This window comes from Ambystoma mexicanum, chromosome 12 (genome assembly GCF_040938575.1).
Source record: "Ambystoma mexicanum isolate Mex_15411 chromosome 12, UKY_AmexF1_1, whole genome shotgun sequence".
NCBI classification, from domain to species: domain Eukaryota; kingdom Metazoa; phylum Chordata; class Amphibia; order Caudata; family Ambystomatidae; genus Ambystoma; species Ambystoma mexicanum.
The window spans coordinates 1,011,075,940-1,011,094,620 of record NC_090936.1 but is presented as its reverse complement, the minus strand read 5'-3'; the positions used below and the strand labels follow the sequence as shown (position 1 = coordinate 1,011,094,620).

At 48.3% G+C, this 18,681-nt stretch overlaps 1 protein-coding gene across 3 annotated transcripts in view; it reads left to right on the top strand.

Moving 5' to 3' along the window:
* TNPO3 (transportin 3) overlaps positions 1-18,681 on the top strand; it is a 1,153,743-nt gene that overhangs the window by 790,775 nt on the left and 344,287 nt on the right. For all 3 annotated transcript variants that reach the window (XM_069629554.1, XM_069629553.1, XM_069629552.1), the window contains exon 13: positions 4,920-5,011. In XM_069629554.1, the coding sequence (XP_069485655.1) occupies positions 4,920-5,011 (92 nt within the window). The remainder of the gene's footprint in view (positions 1-4,919; positions 5,012-18,681) is intronic.

The following is an 18,681-nucleotide window of genomic DNA, read 5'->3' as shown; positions in this document are numbered from 1 at the left end:
GCCAAATCCCTTGGAGCTGCAATAAGGCAAGCTCCAAACCGTGCCACAGGTGTGCCATAGAGGGGTATGTCCTTTCGCTATTCTGCATTTGGAAGGGGAAGCGGAAAGCCAGCTCAAAGAGGTCAAAGACTATTCCCCCATGGTGGATGAGGTAGAGGTAAGAAGACCGCAACAGCAGGGGCTGCCTTACCTTCAGCCACTGTCAGCCACTCCAAAACCTCTCTGAGGTCTTAGTTCACAAGACTTCAGTAGGAGGCAGGTTTTAACAGCATCTGACAGAATGGCAGGCTATTACTTCAGATGTACGCGTTTCCTCCAGTCCCAGTCATTACTCCAGTTCCCGTCATTCCTCGCGTAATCAGGAGGTTCAGACGTTTCTGGAAATTCATGATCCTAATTGCCTCGGATTGGGCCAGGAGGACATGTCCATCTGCCCTCCGATTCGTCTTCCACAAAGAATATCTTCTCTCGCGAGAGGGGTGGGTTCTCCACCGGGATATCAGGACTCTCAGCCTTTAAGCATGGTTTCTGAGAGGCTGAGGTATAAGGATTGGGACCTACCAGATTACGTAATGGAGGTTTTGCTTTCGGCCAGAAAGCTAGCAACCAAATCTTTATACCACTGCAGCTGAAATAGGTTCTGCAGCTGGTGTAGCTATCAGAATGTTGACCCGTTTTCATGTAATACAACTACAGTGTTATACTTTTTGTTACATCTGGCCAATCTGGGGCTCCAGATTGGTACCATCAAGGGACACCTGGCAGCGCTTTCTATTTTCAAGCGAAGTTCAGAGGAAGTCTCCTGCTTTAAGTTGCTTCTGGTAATACAATTCCTAAAGGGATTAACTAATGTTTTCCCTCCGACCCCCTTTCAAGTCCCAGTGTGGGATCTCAACTTGGTTTTAAAGTTTCTGATGGGTGCTCCGTTCGAGCCTCTACATTCTTGTCTATTAGGACATCATACCTTGAAAACCGTGTTCTTTGTGGCAATATCAGCCTGAAGGGTGAGTGAGCTACAGGCTTTATCCTGCAAGCCTCCTCGCACTGTTTTTCATAAAGACAGAGTAGTACTAAAGGTGAAGACTACTTTTCTCCCCAAGGTGGTTTCTGAGTTTCATATTACTCAGAAAATAACTTTACCATCTTTTTATCCTCAACCACATCCGGGGAAAGAGGAAGAGACTTCACAGGCTCGACCCTAGACGTGCACTCAGTTTTTACTTTTCCAGAATAGTAAAACTGGGGCAGAATGGCCAGTTATTTGTGGGCTATTCAGGTCACAAAATGGGTCTAGCCATCACCAAACAAACCATCTCCAGATGGATTACCTTAATCATATCGGAATGTTAGACTGGCTGGTAAAGACCCTACAGAACATGTAAGGGCTCATTCGACCAGGCGTGTTGCAGCTTCGTCTGCTTTGCAGAGGGGAGTCCCTATGAAGGATATATGTGCAGCTGCCACATGGTCGTCTGTGCACACCTTTACTAAATACTGCAGTCTACACTCCTCAAAAAGCCAAGATTTAGCTATTGGAAAATCAGTATTGCATTCTGTGCATACATGATCACTTTAAATTTTACTCCCTCCTCCAAACTATGTAAAGTGCTTTGGGAGTGTATCAAAGAGAAGGAATACGTGGGAGAACACAATCCATTCGAAGAACAAGTTACTTACCCATGGTAACGTTCTTTCGACTGGATGTTCCTCCCATGCATTCCTTCTTGTTAGGTGAGATTGTATACTGTACCCTTTGGGTGCACTACAACAACCCTGACCTCCTGGCAATAGGAACCCAACCTTCAGTCTAAGTCTGTACTGCACAGGTTGGTAGCGTGTTGAGCAGCTAGGCTTTTCTCAAGAGGGGTCAATGTGAGCTGTAGTGGAGTTACAGAAATTCACAGTGACAAGTATTCAAATAAACTCTTATAAGATTTCTTGATTAAACAATTATTAATTTAAGTCAGTGTAAACCTTTTTCAGAAGGGGCAATATAATAGTAACACACAAATACACACTCTTAATATTCCTAAATCAGTAAGTACCCTTTTGGGATGGTACGCAGACACTTCCTACACCCTAAGGGGACTTTAGTAACTAGGACACTGTGGACATTAATATACCACTGTTTGCATTTAGAATCTTGCTTAAGAGTTTGTCAAAGAAAAAGATTATCAGAACAGAACAAGAGGTCACACAATTATTCTTAAGCAGGTAAGTACTTTTGGTAACCCCCAATGCAAAGTTAGTTAACCCCTTCCTGGATGGAAGAGACAACACAATGTCAGATGGAAGAAGCGTCATTCAGGGAGCCATGTGTAACCAAAGTCAATTGGACAAAAGTCTAGGTGAGCTGAAGCACTTCTTGCAGGTGAGTAAACGTCTTGCACAATGTTTTAGAAGTCTTAGTAGAAAAGTAGAAATCAAATAAGGGGCACACACTGTTTAAGCTTTTGAAGTAAATAAGCCGTCAACTGTACAGAGTAACCACAAGTCTCACCAACAGAGAACAAGTGCAGTTACATGACAAGAGGTAAGTTCTCTTAGACTGTACAGTACTCTTAGGTTGAAGAAAAGGGCAGCAGATGTCTTCTGTTCCTGTGCAGCTCTGCAGATTCTGGTGTTCCTGGGCCTCAGTCGTGGGCACAAGAGGGAGGACATCTGGGGACTCCTGCACTGCAATGGGACAGTCACTGATTGCAACCAGCAGTCTTCAAACAAGTTGCACTTCGGTGTTTCAGCTCCTCGCGTCTACCGCAAATAGCAACACAGCGGTTCCTGGCTGTCCAGATGGACTTTCCTTGCTTCTGGGATCCAGCACTCTGTTGAGGGGGCTCAGGCTCGATCAGTCCTGCTTCTTGGGAGTTCGGAGGATCTTCCTGGAGCTCTTGGCAGCTTAAAAGCAACGCACACGATCTGGTGTTCCTCTCCCTGGCTATTTCGTTCCAGCAGCAACTGCACTAGAATTTCAACCAGCTCAGAGAGGATGTCCAGGTGGCTTACTTTGGAGTTGATTGGTCCCACCAACCCAAGGGGAGAAGTCGTCCTTGCAGGGCTTCTCTAGTCGAAACGAAATTGGAGTTTCAGTACAGCAGCATGCTTTCACCGGGCAAATCAACGGTCCAGGAGTTGCAGCAGGTGCCCTCTTATCTTCGGATTCCTTCGTCCAGTGGTCGACTCTGCCTTCAAAGCCAAAAAGCCTTGCCTTCTATGCAGGTTTCTCTGATTCATTCCCGCCCAGCTGTCAGCCACCCAGCAGGGTGGCTGTCCTTGCCGGACAGCCAGCCGGCCATCACCTAAAAGTGCATTCCTGTCTCCTAGGAGACTAAGCACAGGGAGATGCAGGCACCTCCCTCGCTTCCTGCCCCCACCAGACACCCTGGAGCCAGAGGCTGGCTTCACTCTTGAATCACGCCAAAGACAAAACGAACAAAGGGACCAAACCTAGTTTGGCGTGCAAAGTCAATCTCAAGAAGGACCTTTCTACAAAGAAATGGCAAAAAAAGACCGGGCCATTTTGGCAAACATGGCACCCTTGAATACTTTTGCTGCATCTGCAACCGCAGTCCGCGGTAAATGCACACCACAGTAGTTAAAAGTAAACCCCTGCCACCAGCCATTCATCGGGAAAGGGTAACATAAAATTGTTACATGAGAAGCTAGACAAAGGGGATACTAAGTAACCCCTCCAGCACCCTATTGTAATATAGTGTGTGCTTGGCCTAGAAAGTTACAAATGTAAGTAAAGTCAGTTTCGCTTAACTGCTCTTGGAAACAGTAGTTTATCCACAACAAGGTATTTAAACTTTGGGAAATCCAAAAGACTTCCCTGTGCCACTGCACTGAAGGTGCTGTGTGACGCAATGTAAAAAGATGATGCCTGTGAGTTTCAGACTCCACAACCAAAAAAAAAGTTCTAAATCACATTAAAATACATGAGTGGTAAAAAAGGGTCTCATTCTCTCCAGGCAAAAAAATGTAAGCCCTAGAGTCCAGTGAAAGAGCTGGGGGACTCTAAGGTAGAGAGGAATTAGCACATTTCTGAGAATTCCCCCTTATACCTCTCGCCCCTCCCAATTTACCCTGCAGTAAAACATCGCTTGCAGTTGCAGTCTGCGCTCTCTCAGGGAGAGTAACTGTCAAACTCAAGACAGTGCTTCACTTGTCAAAACGGAACAGAGCAACGGGCACTGCTTGCGCTACTTATACCTGTGGTGATGTCGATGTCCATACGGAGGCCTCCCAGGGACATCAACTCGACCAGGCATCGATGCACAGCGCCCTCTACTGAAAAAGAAATGTGCCGAGGCAGCATGCTGGATATTGGAAATATCAAAGATGAGGCATACCTGGGAGGAACATCAAGTCAAAAGAATGTTACCATGGGTAAGTAACTTGTTCTTCTGTGGCTTCTTTCTGCTTAGAATCACATGCGCCCAAACTGGAGCAGAAGGAGCATATATACAAACCAGTCATGTACAAAGATTGTCATACACCATGTCCGAAAGCATACAATCTGAGGACGTTGATGTGTGAAAGATAATGGGTTCCTCACACGTAGAGTAGGGAAGGTGTTGCAGGTACGCCCCTATCAACTCCTATTTTCAAATTCGAAAAACACAAAAATATGTAATACGCTGCACCATGCTATAGATGGCGACCTATGCAAAGCATGCAGTTCTAAGCAGATATAAGCCACAGAAAGAATATTACTGTTAAGTAATATTTGCCACACATGTTTTCAGTACACTTTGGGTTTCACACTCCCTTATGCACCAATCTATTTACTTTCTTTGCTTTCTATGCCCAGTTATGTAGTATTGATGTGCTGCCCTACCTGTTGTAAGCATGCCTTTTACTCCATACACACTTATCACCCCTTGTTTCCTACTCTTAACTGTTTCTTTTTATCAATACAGGAACAGCTTTGGTTCTCGGTAGATTGCCTTTAGACAAGATTTCAGAGTGTCTCGGTGAGCTCTGTGCTGTCCAGGTTACAGCCCTGAAAAAGGTAACTTTTTTTTTTAAAGGAAAAAGTGTTATGCTGTGATTTTATGGAGGGTATTAAAATGTCTGTGATGGCATATGGCTCGTCATGGTCAATGGTTTGCATTTGCACTTGAATATAATTAAAATGTTTGTAGTATTTGCACATATTGATTCACCTGCATAGTGTCTGTGCTTAGATTCGTGATTTACCAAAACACCCACAGCAAGATATAGACTAGTAGTTGAATTTGTAACCGAGGTTTTCTCTCTGGTCTTACCTTTCAATGAGTGCCTTTTGTCATTAAGTATTCGATTTTTATTTAAAATTTAGATTTGTTTCGTTTTTAAAAGTACAAAAATCACCTTATTCCTGATTTTGTGATGCAGTTCTTTAGCTACATTTCTCCAGCATGGGATTTGGCATGGATTCACATGCTCATTGATATTCCCTGTCATGCCGGGAATGCCTGGTAAAAGAAAAAACTGTTTCAGTTTCACTTATAAACTGTCTTTCTCCTTTTAAACCAATCACTGAGCTCTGAGTCATACTTCCCCCAGCCAATGACTGCCCTCTCCCTAAGCCCCTCCTCTGGCAGCCATCTTCAGATTTTTACCACACGTTCAAATGTTGGGAGCCTTCATGTTTTGCTCAGAGCTTTTCTACGTTTTCGTGCTTTTTCGTTAAAAAGTTCCTATTTTTGTCTAATCGAGCCTGTGTGCTCTTTCGTCGTTTGTCCGGGCAAGAATCGTTGAGAGTTTAATCCAAGATTCCAGAAGCCCATCGGGCCTACACCGCATGTCGGAGGAGAAGGAGGGAGAATCCCTCTTCAAGCTCTGCTTTAATTAAGCAGGTTTCTCCCATTCATGCCCAGCCTAGCTGTCACTCAACCAGCAGGGTGGCTTTCCTGAAAGAGCAGCCAGCCAATCAGGACTGGGTGCATTCAGGTATTCCTAGAGACAAAGGACAGGGGAGATTCGAGAACCTCCCTCACTTCCTGCCCTTCCAGGCACACTGAAGCCAGAGGCGGGTTTCAGTACTGAAGCCCGCCAAAGGCAAAACGAACAAAGGGCTCAAACCTGGCTTTGCATGCAGAGTAAAATCCAAGAAAGACCTCACAAACAAAAAATGGCGAAAAAAGAACAGGCCATTTTGACAATTAGTTCCCCATGCGTGCTATACTGCAGCGAAGGTAGAAAAGAACAATGGTAGGAAAATTAAACCACTGGCACCAGCCATTTAAAGTAGTGGAGGGTAACAACGTTTTTTTTTTACATGAGTAGGTAGGATAAGGGGCTACTAGGTAGGTAACCCACCCCCAGCATTCCACATAAAATGGTGTGTGCTGGACCTACAAGGAGAAAAGGTAAGTAAGTCAATTTCACTTTACTATTCTTGGGAACAGTAGTTCACACAAGAAAAGATAGTTAAACCTTATGAGAAATCTAAAGGATTTCTCTGGCATTGCACTGATGGTGCTGTGTGTAGATGCCTATGGAGTTTTAGACTCCAAATACAAACGAAACATATAACCCAAATCAGGTCAAAACACATGAGCGAGTGAGAAAAAGGTCTCACTCCAGGCTTAACATTAAAAAGTCCTTAAATCCAACAAAATAGCTGGGGTCTCTAAGATTGAGGGGAATAGCACATACATTAGAATTCCCCCTATAAAACCTTTCAGTCACTTTTGTGCTCTTAATAGTGATTTTGGGTCATGCTGTCCACAGCCAATAGGAACTCTTCCCCTGTTGGCCATCTTCAGATTTTTTTACTGCACGTTAGTGCGAGTCCTCAAAAATCTCTTCAACATTTCTACAAATTTTGTATTTTAACATTTCCACGAAAAATGTATATTTTTAGACGTCTACTCTACGGCCGGCTTTGGCGACAATGTTCACTCCTTAGACCGTTCCCGCCGGTAATCTTCGAAGCTACGTCTGAGCAGTTGTCTACCTCGTGGCTGAATCCACGAGGAAGAACCTGTTCAAGGCCTGTGACCGCTGTGGACTGAAGACTGTCTACGTAGAGGATCACCACAACAGCCTCTACTGCATTCACCCTCACCATGTCATCTAAGACTGTGAGATCTGCCAGTTGTTCTCCAACAAGACGCTGAGGGATCAACATCGTCTTATCGTTGAGTGGCTTGAGGACTCCGGCGGGGCCTCTGACTCTGCATCGGTACGGAGTCATGCTTCGTTACAGCAGGGCGGCCCAGCGATCCACCTCTAGTAAGAAGTCAAGATCTCACAAAGTCCAGGCCACCAGCAAGAAGAGGCATAAAGACACCGCTGGCAACGAGCCCAGATCCTTGCGAGCCCAGATCCTTGCACAAGGAACGGTCTTCACCAAAGGTCAGTGCCCAAGGGAGTCGCCAGGCAAGGAGAGCCAAGGCCCTTTCCATCGCCCCAAGAAGATGTCTTCATCTAAGTCGGTCTAAATCTGGTGGCCACTCTTGGTCTTCTACAGTGGAAACTGGCTCGTTGTTCAGATCTCCCTCCAGGTCATCCACCCCAAGGCTGTCCACCTGCAACGAAGCAGTTGTCTGCCACAACTACCGCGTTGACTAATCCGTCCACGGCCACAACCTCATCATTGAGGAAACAGTCAACCGCCACAACTGCTGCATCATCGAGAACCTAGTCGACGGCATCTACGTCGCCTGCTGCGATACACTCGCTGATGGGGGGGGGGGGGACAGGGGGTTGCATCTTCCATAAGATTACCACCGCCATTGTAACTGCTGTCAGCGGCACGCAGACCAGCATAGTGTCTGCATTGACGGCCGGTCCACAGGCATCATTTCCAAACCTTGGGGTGGCCCTGCTACCGGGAGGCATCGTTTTCTCAGAGCCAAGTCCTTCCCAATCGGAAAAGATAGAAGAAACAAATGAGGCCATCATGTCAGAGCTGTCATCTCCAGCACACAGGACATTGCCTCCCAGAAGGCAATCCAGCTCTTCCACGGGTTGAGGCAAGCCTGATCAGACTACCGCTGTTACCTCCTGTGCATTCATCTCATACGCAGTACAGTTTGCTTTTAATGCAGCCAGCTCCATTGCTGCCTCCACAGGGAAACCTATCACTGCCCATTTTATCCACATTAACCACTCTGGTGGCAACCTTGCAACAACGGTTGCCTGCACCAGCCTCAGTGTCTCCTAGGCGACAGCATGCAGAGGTCCCTGGGTGTTGGGCAGAAACCTGTGCAGTTCCCTTAGGGACCACTGCAAAAGATTTAAGACTACAGGTGTTGGCAGTAAACCCACTTGGTAGCAGTCTGTACCACCCAGATTTACCTGGTAGCTGTGGCTGAGCAGTCAGACTTTCCTCAAGAAGAGTTAGGCAGTATGCAAAGTATACTCAATAGGCACTCAGATACAATAATACAAGCAAACACTGACCAGAGCTTTGGTATCAAAGTATATAATTATTTAAAAACACACAGTTGAAACACTCCAGCACTCTTATTGTAAAATATTCTAAACACAGTTACTATTATGATATATAGACCCCTTTTTCCCTATTAGAAAATCACAGTAAAACACCACTTATTTTCATACAGGGGTGAGAGCTTAACTAGATTGCACTCTAATAAGTTTGTGGAAAAGGGGGGGGGGAGACAGAATATGAAAAGGTACACCACTCTACGATTCCAGAACACTGTTAGCAAGGCAGAGAGCAAAAAAAGTCACTGGTGAGCCAAAGTCCAAAGGCTGGGCCCACTCTTAGAGCAGAGCACAAATGCGCCCAAGATCACAGTTACACTAGGCTTAGAAAGTCTTGCAGCGGGTTCAGAAAAGCGTTTAGAGGGGCTTAGAAAAGTTTAGCCAAGGTGACCCAGGCTGACCCAGGTTCGAAAGCCAGGGGCTAAATCTGCCTCGTACAGTCGGTAGCAAAGGAAGCCAGGCGGGACACGGTACCTTAAGTGGGAAGGATCCTCCAGCGGTGGCAATTGTTCCTGGTAGTGGGTGCAAGTTACGTCGTCGTCCAGGGGAAGAGAAGATCTCGACTTGGAGGAAAGATGAAGGTCGTTGCACTACCAGGGCAGAAACCAGCCGCAGAGTTTTCCGGTTAAAGGTGGTACCTTTGTCTCGCGGTCGTGGTAAAACGTGGTATCCCAGTTGCTGGGGTGCTTGGCACGGGCAAGGCGGCCACGAGGTACGTCGGGAAAGCGAAAAGACGGTGAAACTGGTTATCCCCACCAGTCAAAGGAAGAAGACTCTCCGGCGGGAGATCTTCTCTGTCGTTGGGAAAAGTGGTGAGGCAGTCCAGCAGGGCTCCACCGGTGGTGGTGTCGTGGCAGGTCGGCTCAGCTTCTCCCTCGTCGGATTCTTGGGTCCTGTGGCGACTTCTGAAGTTCCAGTCCCCAAAGCCCTGCTTTTATGCAGCAAACCCCCATTCACTCAGCCTAGCTGTCACTCAAACATGCTAAGTGGTGAGCCGGCCGGCTCACCACTTGGGCCAATCAGGGCGGAGTGCGACTTGAGTTGCCTAGGCAATGCAGTCCAGGGTGCCTAAATTCCCCTCCACCCCTCCTAAGTACCCTAGACATAGTGGCACCACTTTGGAGGGCTTCTGTGGAGAAGCCCGCCAAAAAGTGGAACAAAGGGCTCGACTTGGGTTGGAGTCACAGAAGAGAACACAAACGCCATTTTAGAATCAAGTTTTGGCAAAAAATACCAACCGGAGAATTAATATTAATTAAATAAACCGGCGGTATGTTCGAGGCTACCGTAAATAATTAAATAAAGATAGTAGCCTAAAACAATGGGAAATCCCATAGGAAAATATTTGCGGTTGAATATAAAAAGTAGTATCCACTGCCACCAGCCAAAACTCGATCAGGGGGGACGGAGACGTGCCCCCTCGACTAACAGACCCTGGGGCAATCGAATTGCCCCAGCCAGTACGTCCACAATATGATGGTTGGTATTGGTTCTGCTCAGAATTTAAGACTAGTAAAGTCAATGGTGGCTTTACATGCCCTGGGAGACAGTAGTCAGTCCCAGGGTATGGAGTCTATACTGGGGGGTCACTATGACACCCCTGTGTTACTGCACTGAGGGTGCTGCGTAACACATATCACAAAAACACATGAAACCCTATGGATTAAACGACCCCATAGCCCATTAAACACTTCTAGATCCAAAGAAACACACTCAAATCATGTCCAAGAGTGAAGGTAAAAGAGTCTCACTCTTGGCAGGAGAAAAAAATAAACCCCAAAAATCCAGCAAAGCTGCTGGGGGACTCACTAGGTTAGGAAATTCAGCCTAAACAGAGAATATTCCCAAACACTGGGCCCTCCAGGGAGATGGATTACATCCCTCACCCTCCCAGAAGGGTTGAACACCTGTCAGTACCGCGGAGGCTGTCTGATACTGGAACAGGCACTGATCCCGACCAGTTGGATGATGTGGTTTCCACTTCCCAAATAATTTGACGATTTCCACGCAGGTGATGGGGAGCCAGGTGACATTACTCAGGGACTCGCCCCCTGATGAGGTAAGGGACTTGCACTCACTCATGTCCAGGGCGGGCAAGAATTTGACCTTGCGCCGGAGGAGCAGCGCAACGAAAGTGTGCTATACCAACTCTGAGAACAGCGCACTAAATCTGTCATGTCCATCCCTCTGTTGCAAGATGTCTGGGAGCATGGCCAGGTCACCTTGGCACTCCCCACAACTGACTAAGAAAGACCAGCTCGAGAACAGAGCCCCAGTGAGCGATGCCACTGCACCCAACCCACGCCAGACTGTTGGCTCTGCTGCTGCCAGGAAAAGGTCCGCTAACCCATCATCCTCCTGCTCTGTCCTTCCAGACAAGGAAGTTGAATGCCTCAACGCCTTTGGAAAAAAGATTATCCTAGCGGCCACAGTGATCAAGGTGGCAAATGCAATGGCCATACTCTCATGCTACAATCGCGACCCATGGTACAAGATGGGTCCCCTGCTAAAGTTTCTGCCAGATGAAAAACAAGAGGCCATGGGCATCTTCCAGGAGGGAGCATTGATGTCAGACCATGCCATCATGGTCTCTGTGGACATGGCTGATACTCGTTATCGCCAGCTTGGAAGTGGAGCGGTTCTACACATGCAGGGTTAGCTCAAAGCCACAGACTTTAGACCCGATTGCCAGTCCATGGTCGTTGATGTGCCTTTTGATGGATGAAGCCTTACAATCAATCAAAACTGGCACGGAAACTGCTCGCTTCTTGGGCATGCTACAGCAAAGGCTCCAGTCCTGTTTGGGAAAAGGGCATTATGGCAGGACTTTGTGGGATAAACACTCCACGTACCAGTCGTCCTCCTCTTACAAGATCCCATTTTATCAGGGGACCAGTAGAGAAAAGTCAGTCCTAAAGGGGATCACAGCGGCGCAATAGCTCCTCCCAATCTAGGGGCCAGTCCAGCAAACGGACATGACCAGCCCAGGGCCAGGTACTCCCGCTTCAGCACCCCGGTTGGAGGATGACGATCAAGGTTTGTCGAAGAATGAGAAAACCTCACAATCGACAAATGGGTGCTATCCCTCCTCCAACAGGGCCATTTGCTGGAGTTCATGGACTATCCATCGGACATTCCTCCTGCACACAAACCAGAAAACTTGCGGGACCTCTTGCTACAGGAAGTATGAGCTCTGCAGCTAAAGGGCGCAGTGGAGAAGGTTCCAGAGGAGTCTACTCACGCTACTGCCTGGTAAGGAAAAAGTAATTGCACAAGTCCTGGGGTTGGAGGCCCATATTAGATCTAAGGGTGCTCAAGAAGTTCCTAAAGGCACAAATGTTATGCGTGGTCATGCAGCAGCAGTTGTCCCAGCTACAATAGTGAGGTGTCTTGGCATCCCTCGACCTTGGAAGCCTACATTCACATCCCTGTTCCCTGCTCACACTGGTGCTACCTATGCTTCGTGTTGGGAGGAGTACATGATCAGTTCAAGGCCTTTTCATTCGGGCTGCAGTCTGCTCCGTGGGTGTTTACCAAATGGCTTGTACCAGTGGTGACACATCTGCGGCAGAGGGGAGTTCACGTCTACCTGAATCTAAACTGGTTAGTGAAAGCCCCCCTCTAATGCGCTGGCAGAAACCAACGCCACCATCCATAGTCTACAGTGGCTGGGCTTCTCCATCAACTTCCCAAAGTCGTGCCTGGTTCCATCGCAACAGGCACTCTATTTTTGAGCAAGACTATACACCCAGACCTGCACTGCCAGGTTCTCGGATGAAAGGGTGGCGGATCTTAAGGAAAAGGTGCACTATCTCAACAGTGCCCAGGTAACGCCAGTCTGCAACTACAAATCCCTGCTGGTGATGTCATCATGCATCCCGTTGTTCACGACCTGCCAATTACACATGAGGCTGGTGCAGGAATTCCTGGATGCCAGCTGGATCCAACCCTCGGGGTCCTGGGACGACCGCATTGCTCTAGCATCAGTTTTCAGGCAGAGCCTTCGCTGGTCGTCAGTGAGCGAACATCTGGTGCAAGGTGCCCCCTTCAGGTTGATGGAACATCAGGCTACTGTCACAACGGATGCTTGAATGCAGGGCTGGGGCACCCGTTGTCAAGGCCAACATACCTTTGGTCAGACGAGGAAAAGAGCCAGCACATTAATCTGCTGGCGCTACGGCCAAATTCTTTGGGCCCTGAAGTATTTCCTCTCCCTCCGGAGGGGAAAGGTGGTACGGATTTACCCAGACAACAAAACATTGATGTTTTATGTCCGCAAGCAAGGAGGGACGAGGTCCCCACAGCTTTCCAAGGAGGCCCAAGCCTGGTAGCATTAGGCGCTACGGCACAACCTGTTTCTCATTCCCCTTCATCTACCGGGTGATTCAGAAAATGGGGGTTGCCTTTTCATTTCCATGGGAAGGGAGGTTTCTGTATGCATTCCGCCCCCCCCCACCAATTCCTCTGATGCCTCGAGTCCTACACACCTTCACACACTATCGGTGCAAAACGATATTATTGGTCCCTGCGTGGCTGAAACAGTTTTGGTACTCAGACCTTGTCTTCTCGTCAGCTGCAACGATCCAGCTGCGCCTGAACCAATTACTCTTGTCCAGTTACTAGGGGGGGGGGCATTGGACGGAGGCGCTGCACCATAACCCAGCCTCACTCAATCTGACAGCCTAGCTTCTGTGTTTTTAGAATTGGGAGCTCTGTCCCAAGAGCTCTGTCCACCTGGAAGTTCTGCAAGAGCCAGCAAAACAGTTTTCAAGCATGGTGTAGGATCCATCACTGCAACCACTTTTTTGCTTTATCTGTTGTCCCTGGCTCAGTTTGGCTTGAGGCCATTAAAGTGCACCTGGCGCCGATCTAGCTGGTGAAGGAGTCCTTGTGTGGGCTGTTCTGATCTTTTCCACCTATTTGTCGGCCAGCGCCAGCATGGGAGCTTGTTAGGCAAGATTGGATGCAGTACCCTTTGGGTGCACTACAAGAACCTTGACTCGTGGCAATAGGGACACAACCTTTGGTACAAGGCTGAACTCACTTAATCAGTCAACTGGACAATATACTTTTGATGAATACTGAAACACTTAGTCTAGATGTAGTAAAAACCTATAACTACTTTTGTCATAACACAGTTATTCTGGGTGAGTAAAACCTAAGGTTGTAATATACAATTACAGGTGCTTTTGAAATTGGGGAACCCCATATTGAGGTAAGCAGTAACTCTTAACTTATTTTGGATGGCACACAGCTAACACAACGTAAGTAAAACCCACATACTGTGTTTAACCTCACAATGGAGGGGGAAAGTAAAACCCAATGTTACAACTTACAGAATAGTTATTCTAGGTAGGCAACAACCTAACTCTTCCCCTGACTACCAACTAACTCTTTACAAGTAAGTAATTTTTAAAACACTTATTTTCTTTTTTAGGCAGGAGTCCCAATCCCTTGACAGTCTTTCCCTTATTCTTAGACCATGAGTGTTCTCAGTGGCAGAAGGGGGGTCACTAGGACTAGTGACCAACGGGCAGTGTCAGAATAGGTTCTTAAGTAGCAAAAGTCAGAGTTCCTTAGGAAAACTGGGCAAACGGGTAAGTACTTTATTTTAGAGTTAGAAGAGGGTCCAGGGGCTTCGCAGAAGACACCCTAGCAGTGGGACTGGGTGTACTGGACGAGGGACTTCCCAGTCACAGAAAACACCATGTAGCTACACGGAAATCCTAACAGGCTTAAGGTAAGTACATACCCAAGCCAACACAGTACCTCAGCATTGAAGAAGCTTTTGCAGCAGGAGAACTTCAGGGTCTGCAGCCAAATACCCGGTCAGTGGATTGCTTGTCGTGGAGACTGAAAACAAGACCTCAGAAGGGACTTTGCAGCAGGGATCGATGAAGAAGGCTCTAGGCAAGGTTTCCCTTTTCAAGGAGCACAGACGAAGACAGAAAATTGCAGTTGAATTCTCATCGTTTTAAAGGTCCAGCACTCTGGTGAGGGGTCTTTTTGGACTCGATTCGTGTCTCTGGAGATCCACCAGGATGCCCACGAAGTTTCAGCGAGATTTGGAATTCGGAAGACAGTGCACCACACGATGGCTTGAGATCCCAGGGTATTTGGGTATTGCAACAACGTAAGGTTGCAGCAATGCGTGGGATGGCTCAAAATGCAGGTCGTCTTGAGTCTAGTGGGTCTCACCAGGCTCTGGGTCGTTTTCAGAGTCCTCGGGTCGATTAGAAGAAAGGGCTACAGCAGGCTCCGGTTACACAGAAGGCTCTCTGGTCGCTGGACATAGTTTCTGCCGCTTTTCCTTAGTCATCCTCTTTGGTTTAAGTTCCAGTGGTCGACATGTCTTCAGCTTCCCTGTTCGCTGTATTTATCAGGAATTGCTGCACAACTGCTGCATTCTCTCCCTGCATTTTACAAGAAGAGCTGGTCTGGTTGTCCAATCAGGACAGCCGCCCCCCACTGGGATTAGTCCACATTGAAGCAAGGCGTAAGACAAAGGGCTGGTGAGTTTTGGACTCCTCCCTCGCTTCTTGCTCACACTGGAGCCTGGGTGGGGAGTCCAGGGGACTCACGCCGAAGACAAAGATCACAAAGGAATTTCCCGGCCTGGATGTCGGGGGATGGAACGAGAAACGACGAACCCTAAAATGGCAACAAAAAAAAGGACGGGGACCATTTTGGTAAAAATGGACACTCTGAGGTCCCTTTACTGCAGCTGTGAATACAGCCCGCGGTAAAGGTGCACCAAATTAATACAAGGTATCACTGGCACCAGCCATTGAAGGTAAGCTAGTCACTGTAACAGAATTGTTAATTTTAATTTGAAAGGGGAATACATTGTATCTTCCCAGCACTCCACATAAGGTGGGGTGTGCCGTTTTCATTAAATAAAATGTAAAAGGGAGCCAAAGATCCTTTTTTACCCTTGGGAACTGTAGTTCACTCAAGGTTAGCACACGAAAGTTAAAAGGGGTGCCCCTAGGGCCACCCAGCAACAACAGGCACTTATTGCCAATAAGTTGTCAAAGAGGATAACGTTAAAAAGACGCTATTGAAAGTCTTAAAAATGACACCCATAAAGAGTTAAAGATTATGCGAGTGTGGAAAAAGGTTCCCACTCACTGAGGTATTAATGACAAATATCCCACTAATAAAGCAAAAAAGTTCTGGAGTTGAACCAGGAAAGGAAGATTTACTAGTTACGTGCAAATCTTACCTAACAAAGTGTTGCAGCTCCATCTACCAATCTTGCGGCAGGAGGTGCATCTGATGTTGGAAAGAGGGGCGATAATGCCAGCCCCGATGTCAGAACAAGGACAGGGGGTGTACTCCCTTTATTTTGTGATCAAAAAGCCAAATGGAAAATGGTGCCCTATTCTGGACTTTCGGCCATTGAACAGGAATCTGCAGCGCCTAAAACTCAAGATGCTTAAGTTGCAAGACGTCAAACGCTCGGCCCAGCCAGGAGAATTCTTAGCATCATCTGACCTAGAGGGCGCTTACTTCCACATCCCGAAGCTTCCCAAACATCGCAAGTTCCTACAGTTCGTGGTCAGCGGCTATCCTTACCTGTTTCGGGTTCTCCGATTTGGCCTCGAGTCTGCTCCCAGGACGTTCACCAAGTGCCTGGCTCTGGTGGCTGCCTTCCTCCGCAGGGAGGGGCATCATGTTTATCCGTACCTGGACTGGTTGGTCAGGGGAGCGTCTCCTCAAAGGACATCAGTCTCTCCATGCATCATTTTCCTGTTACAGCGGCTGGGCTTTGCTGTCAACTTCGCAAAATTTTGCCCGACGCCATCCAGGGACGTAATGGAGCTTTTGCTTTCGTTCAGAAGGCCAGCAACAAAATTCTTGTTCCAGCTGCAGCGGTACAAGTTCTGCAGCTGGTGCAGGGACAAGAATGTGGACCCTTTTATGTGCAGTACACCTATGGTGTTTACGTTCTTGTTACATCTGGCTTATCTGGGGCTCCAGGTTGGCACAACTGGATATCGGGCATCACTGTCAATATTTAAGCGCTCGTCCAAAGAGGTATCTTTCTTCAAAATGCCACTAGTGATACAATTTCTGAAGCGGCTGACTAATGTGTTCCCTCTGATCCTTTTTCAGGTTCCAGTTTAGGACCTTAATCTGGTTCTAAAATTTATTTCTCATATGTACACCCTTCGAACCCATTCATTCTTGTCCTTTAAGGTTAACCTTCCAAAAAAAAATGTTTACTTGCTCTTATATCAGCTCGTAGGGTGAGTGAACTTCAAGCCATGTCTTGCAAGCCTCCTTATACAATTTCCTTCAAGGACAGAGCCTTAAAGTTAAACCCACATTTTTGCCCAAATGTGTGACTAATTTTCATTTAACACACCTTTCTTTTTATCCACTTTCTCATCCTCGAAAGGAGAGATTGCACAGGCTTACCCCTAGGAGAGCACTTGGCTTTTATATTTCTCCAGCATGGGGTCTGGCATGGATTCACATGCTCATGAATATTCCCCGTCGTCAGGCTGGGAATCCTCGGTAAAGAAAAATCAGTATCAGTTTTGTTTCTGATCTGTCTTTCGTAGTAGTAACCAATCACTGATCTCTGCGTCATACTGACCACAGCCAATGACTGCCATCTCCCTAAGCCCCGCCTCTGGCAGCCACCTTCAGATTTTTACCGCACGTTCAAGTGTTGGGATCCTCGTGCTATTGCTCTCGAGCTTTAGTGCTTTTTTCGCGCTTTTTCTTAGGAAAATTCTCTTTTCGGTCAAAAGAGCCTCAAGCTCCACCGTTTCTTTATCTGATCAACGGGGACCCGTGTCAGATTCTTCTACGCCCCTCAAGGGTGAAAATTTCGTCGACCCACGCTTTTGGAGGACTCCAGAAGTTTCTCAGGCCCATCTTGATCATGACCCAGGAGAAGGGAAGGTCGACGCCCGGAAAGCTGTTCAGGGTCTGACCTGGATGCCAGCTTCAGAATGTCTTTAAGGAGGACGAAAACTCCCTTTGCCTCTACTGCCTGCATGAGGACAAGACGCACATGGAGAAGGACTGTGCGTTTTGCGGCAATATGTCGGAGCAGACAATGAAGGACCGTCATCTGCGTCTCGCCAACTGGCTGGAAGGTAAGAGCCCTTCAGGCGAGAAGAAGTCTGAGCGGTCTTCTAAGACCTTTGAGGGCGCCCCGGCGACGGGGGTCCAACAGAAGGCCAAGCACCGCGAGTCCGCTGGCACCGGGAGCGCCGAACGGTCGGGCTCTACAAGCGCCAGGCAGGGCGCATCCTCCCCGGCGCCATCAACCACGAGCCAACGCTCTGGCTCGGGTAAGAGGAAGGCCGAGCACCCGGCGAAGCTCCTGGAGAGACCCCGGTCAAGCTCGAAGGCCCCATTGGAGGGGGAGCGAGGCGGTGACCCTCCCCCCAAGGAGAAGGCGGTGAGTGCACCTAAGGTGGTGAAAGCCTTAATCCATCTGGCCAAGGCCTCTATCGAGACAGTCGCGGCAGCCCTGGCACAGCCTGTGGAGGCTACACCAGTGGTGGCGACCTCGGGGCCCAGAGTCTCCCTGCCACCGCGGAGGGAGTCCTCTTTCATGCCCAGCAACAGGACCCCTGTGAAACCTCTGACGGAGAAGAAAAAGGGGGGGGGGGCAGGAGGTCATCGTGGATTCGGCCTCAACCTCTGAGGAGGTGCTGATCGAAGTCTTAAGCCACGGCGTTGATGTGGAAGAAGACCAGCCCGTCGGGAGGGACCCCGACGTAGGAGACGTCGAGAACGTCTAGGGTGCCGACGGGGCTCCTGACCGCCCGTCGGACTCCCCTCAACCAGTGCCGCAAGACAACTCGGCGGCAGTTTTGTTGGCTATACAGTCCTTATGCTTGGAGATAAGGACGAGATTGCCGTTACCACCAACGGAGGAACCTCTCCCGACGGGGGACCCGGAGCCAGGCCCTTCTGGGAGCCCTCCTCCTAAGAGAAGGATTCATCCTCCACCTCCTTTTCAACCATCGGGCCCTGCTCAGCCCTCCTCCCCGTCCACGACCCGTGGGGATGATACGGGGACTGACACGGCCGCGACGGGCACAGACGACGAGGATCTCCCGTCACCTCCTCCCCGCCCGACGAGATTGGATCATTTCATGCCATGATCGCCAGGGCATCCAAGCTTTTCCAGCTCTGCCGGGAAGAGAAGAAGGAAGGTTTCCTTTATCAACGGCCCGAGACCAAGAGGAAGACGGCCCTCGCTGTACCTCTACT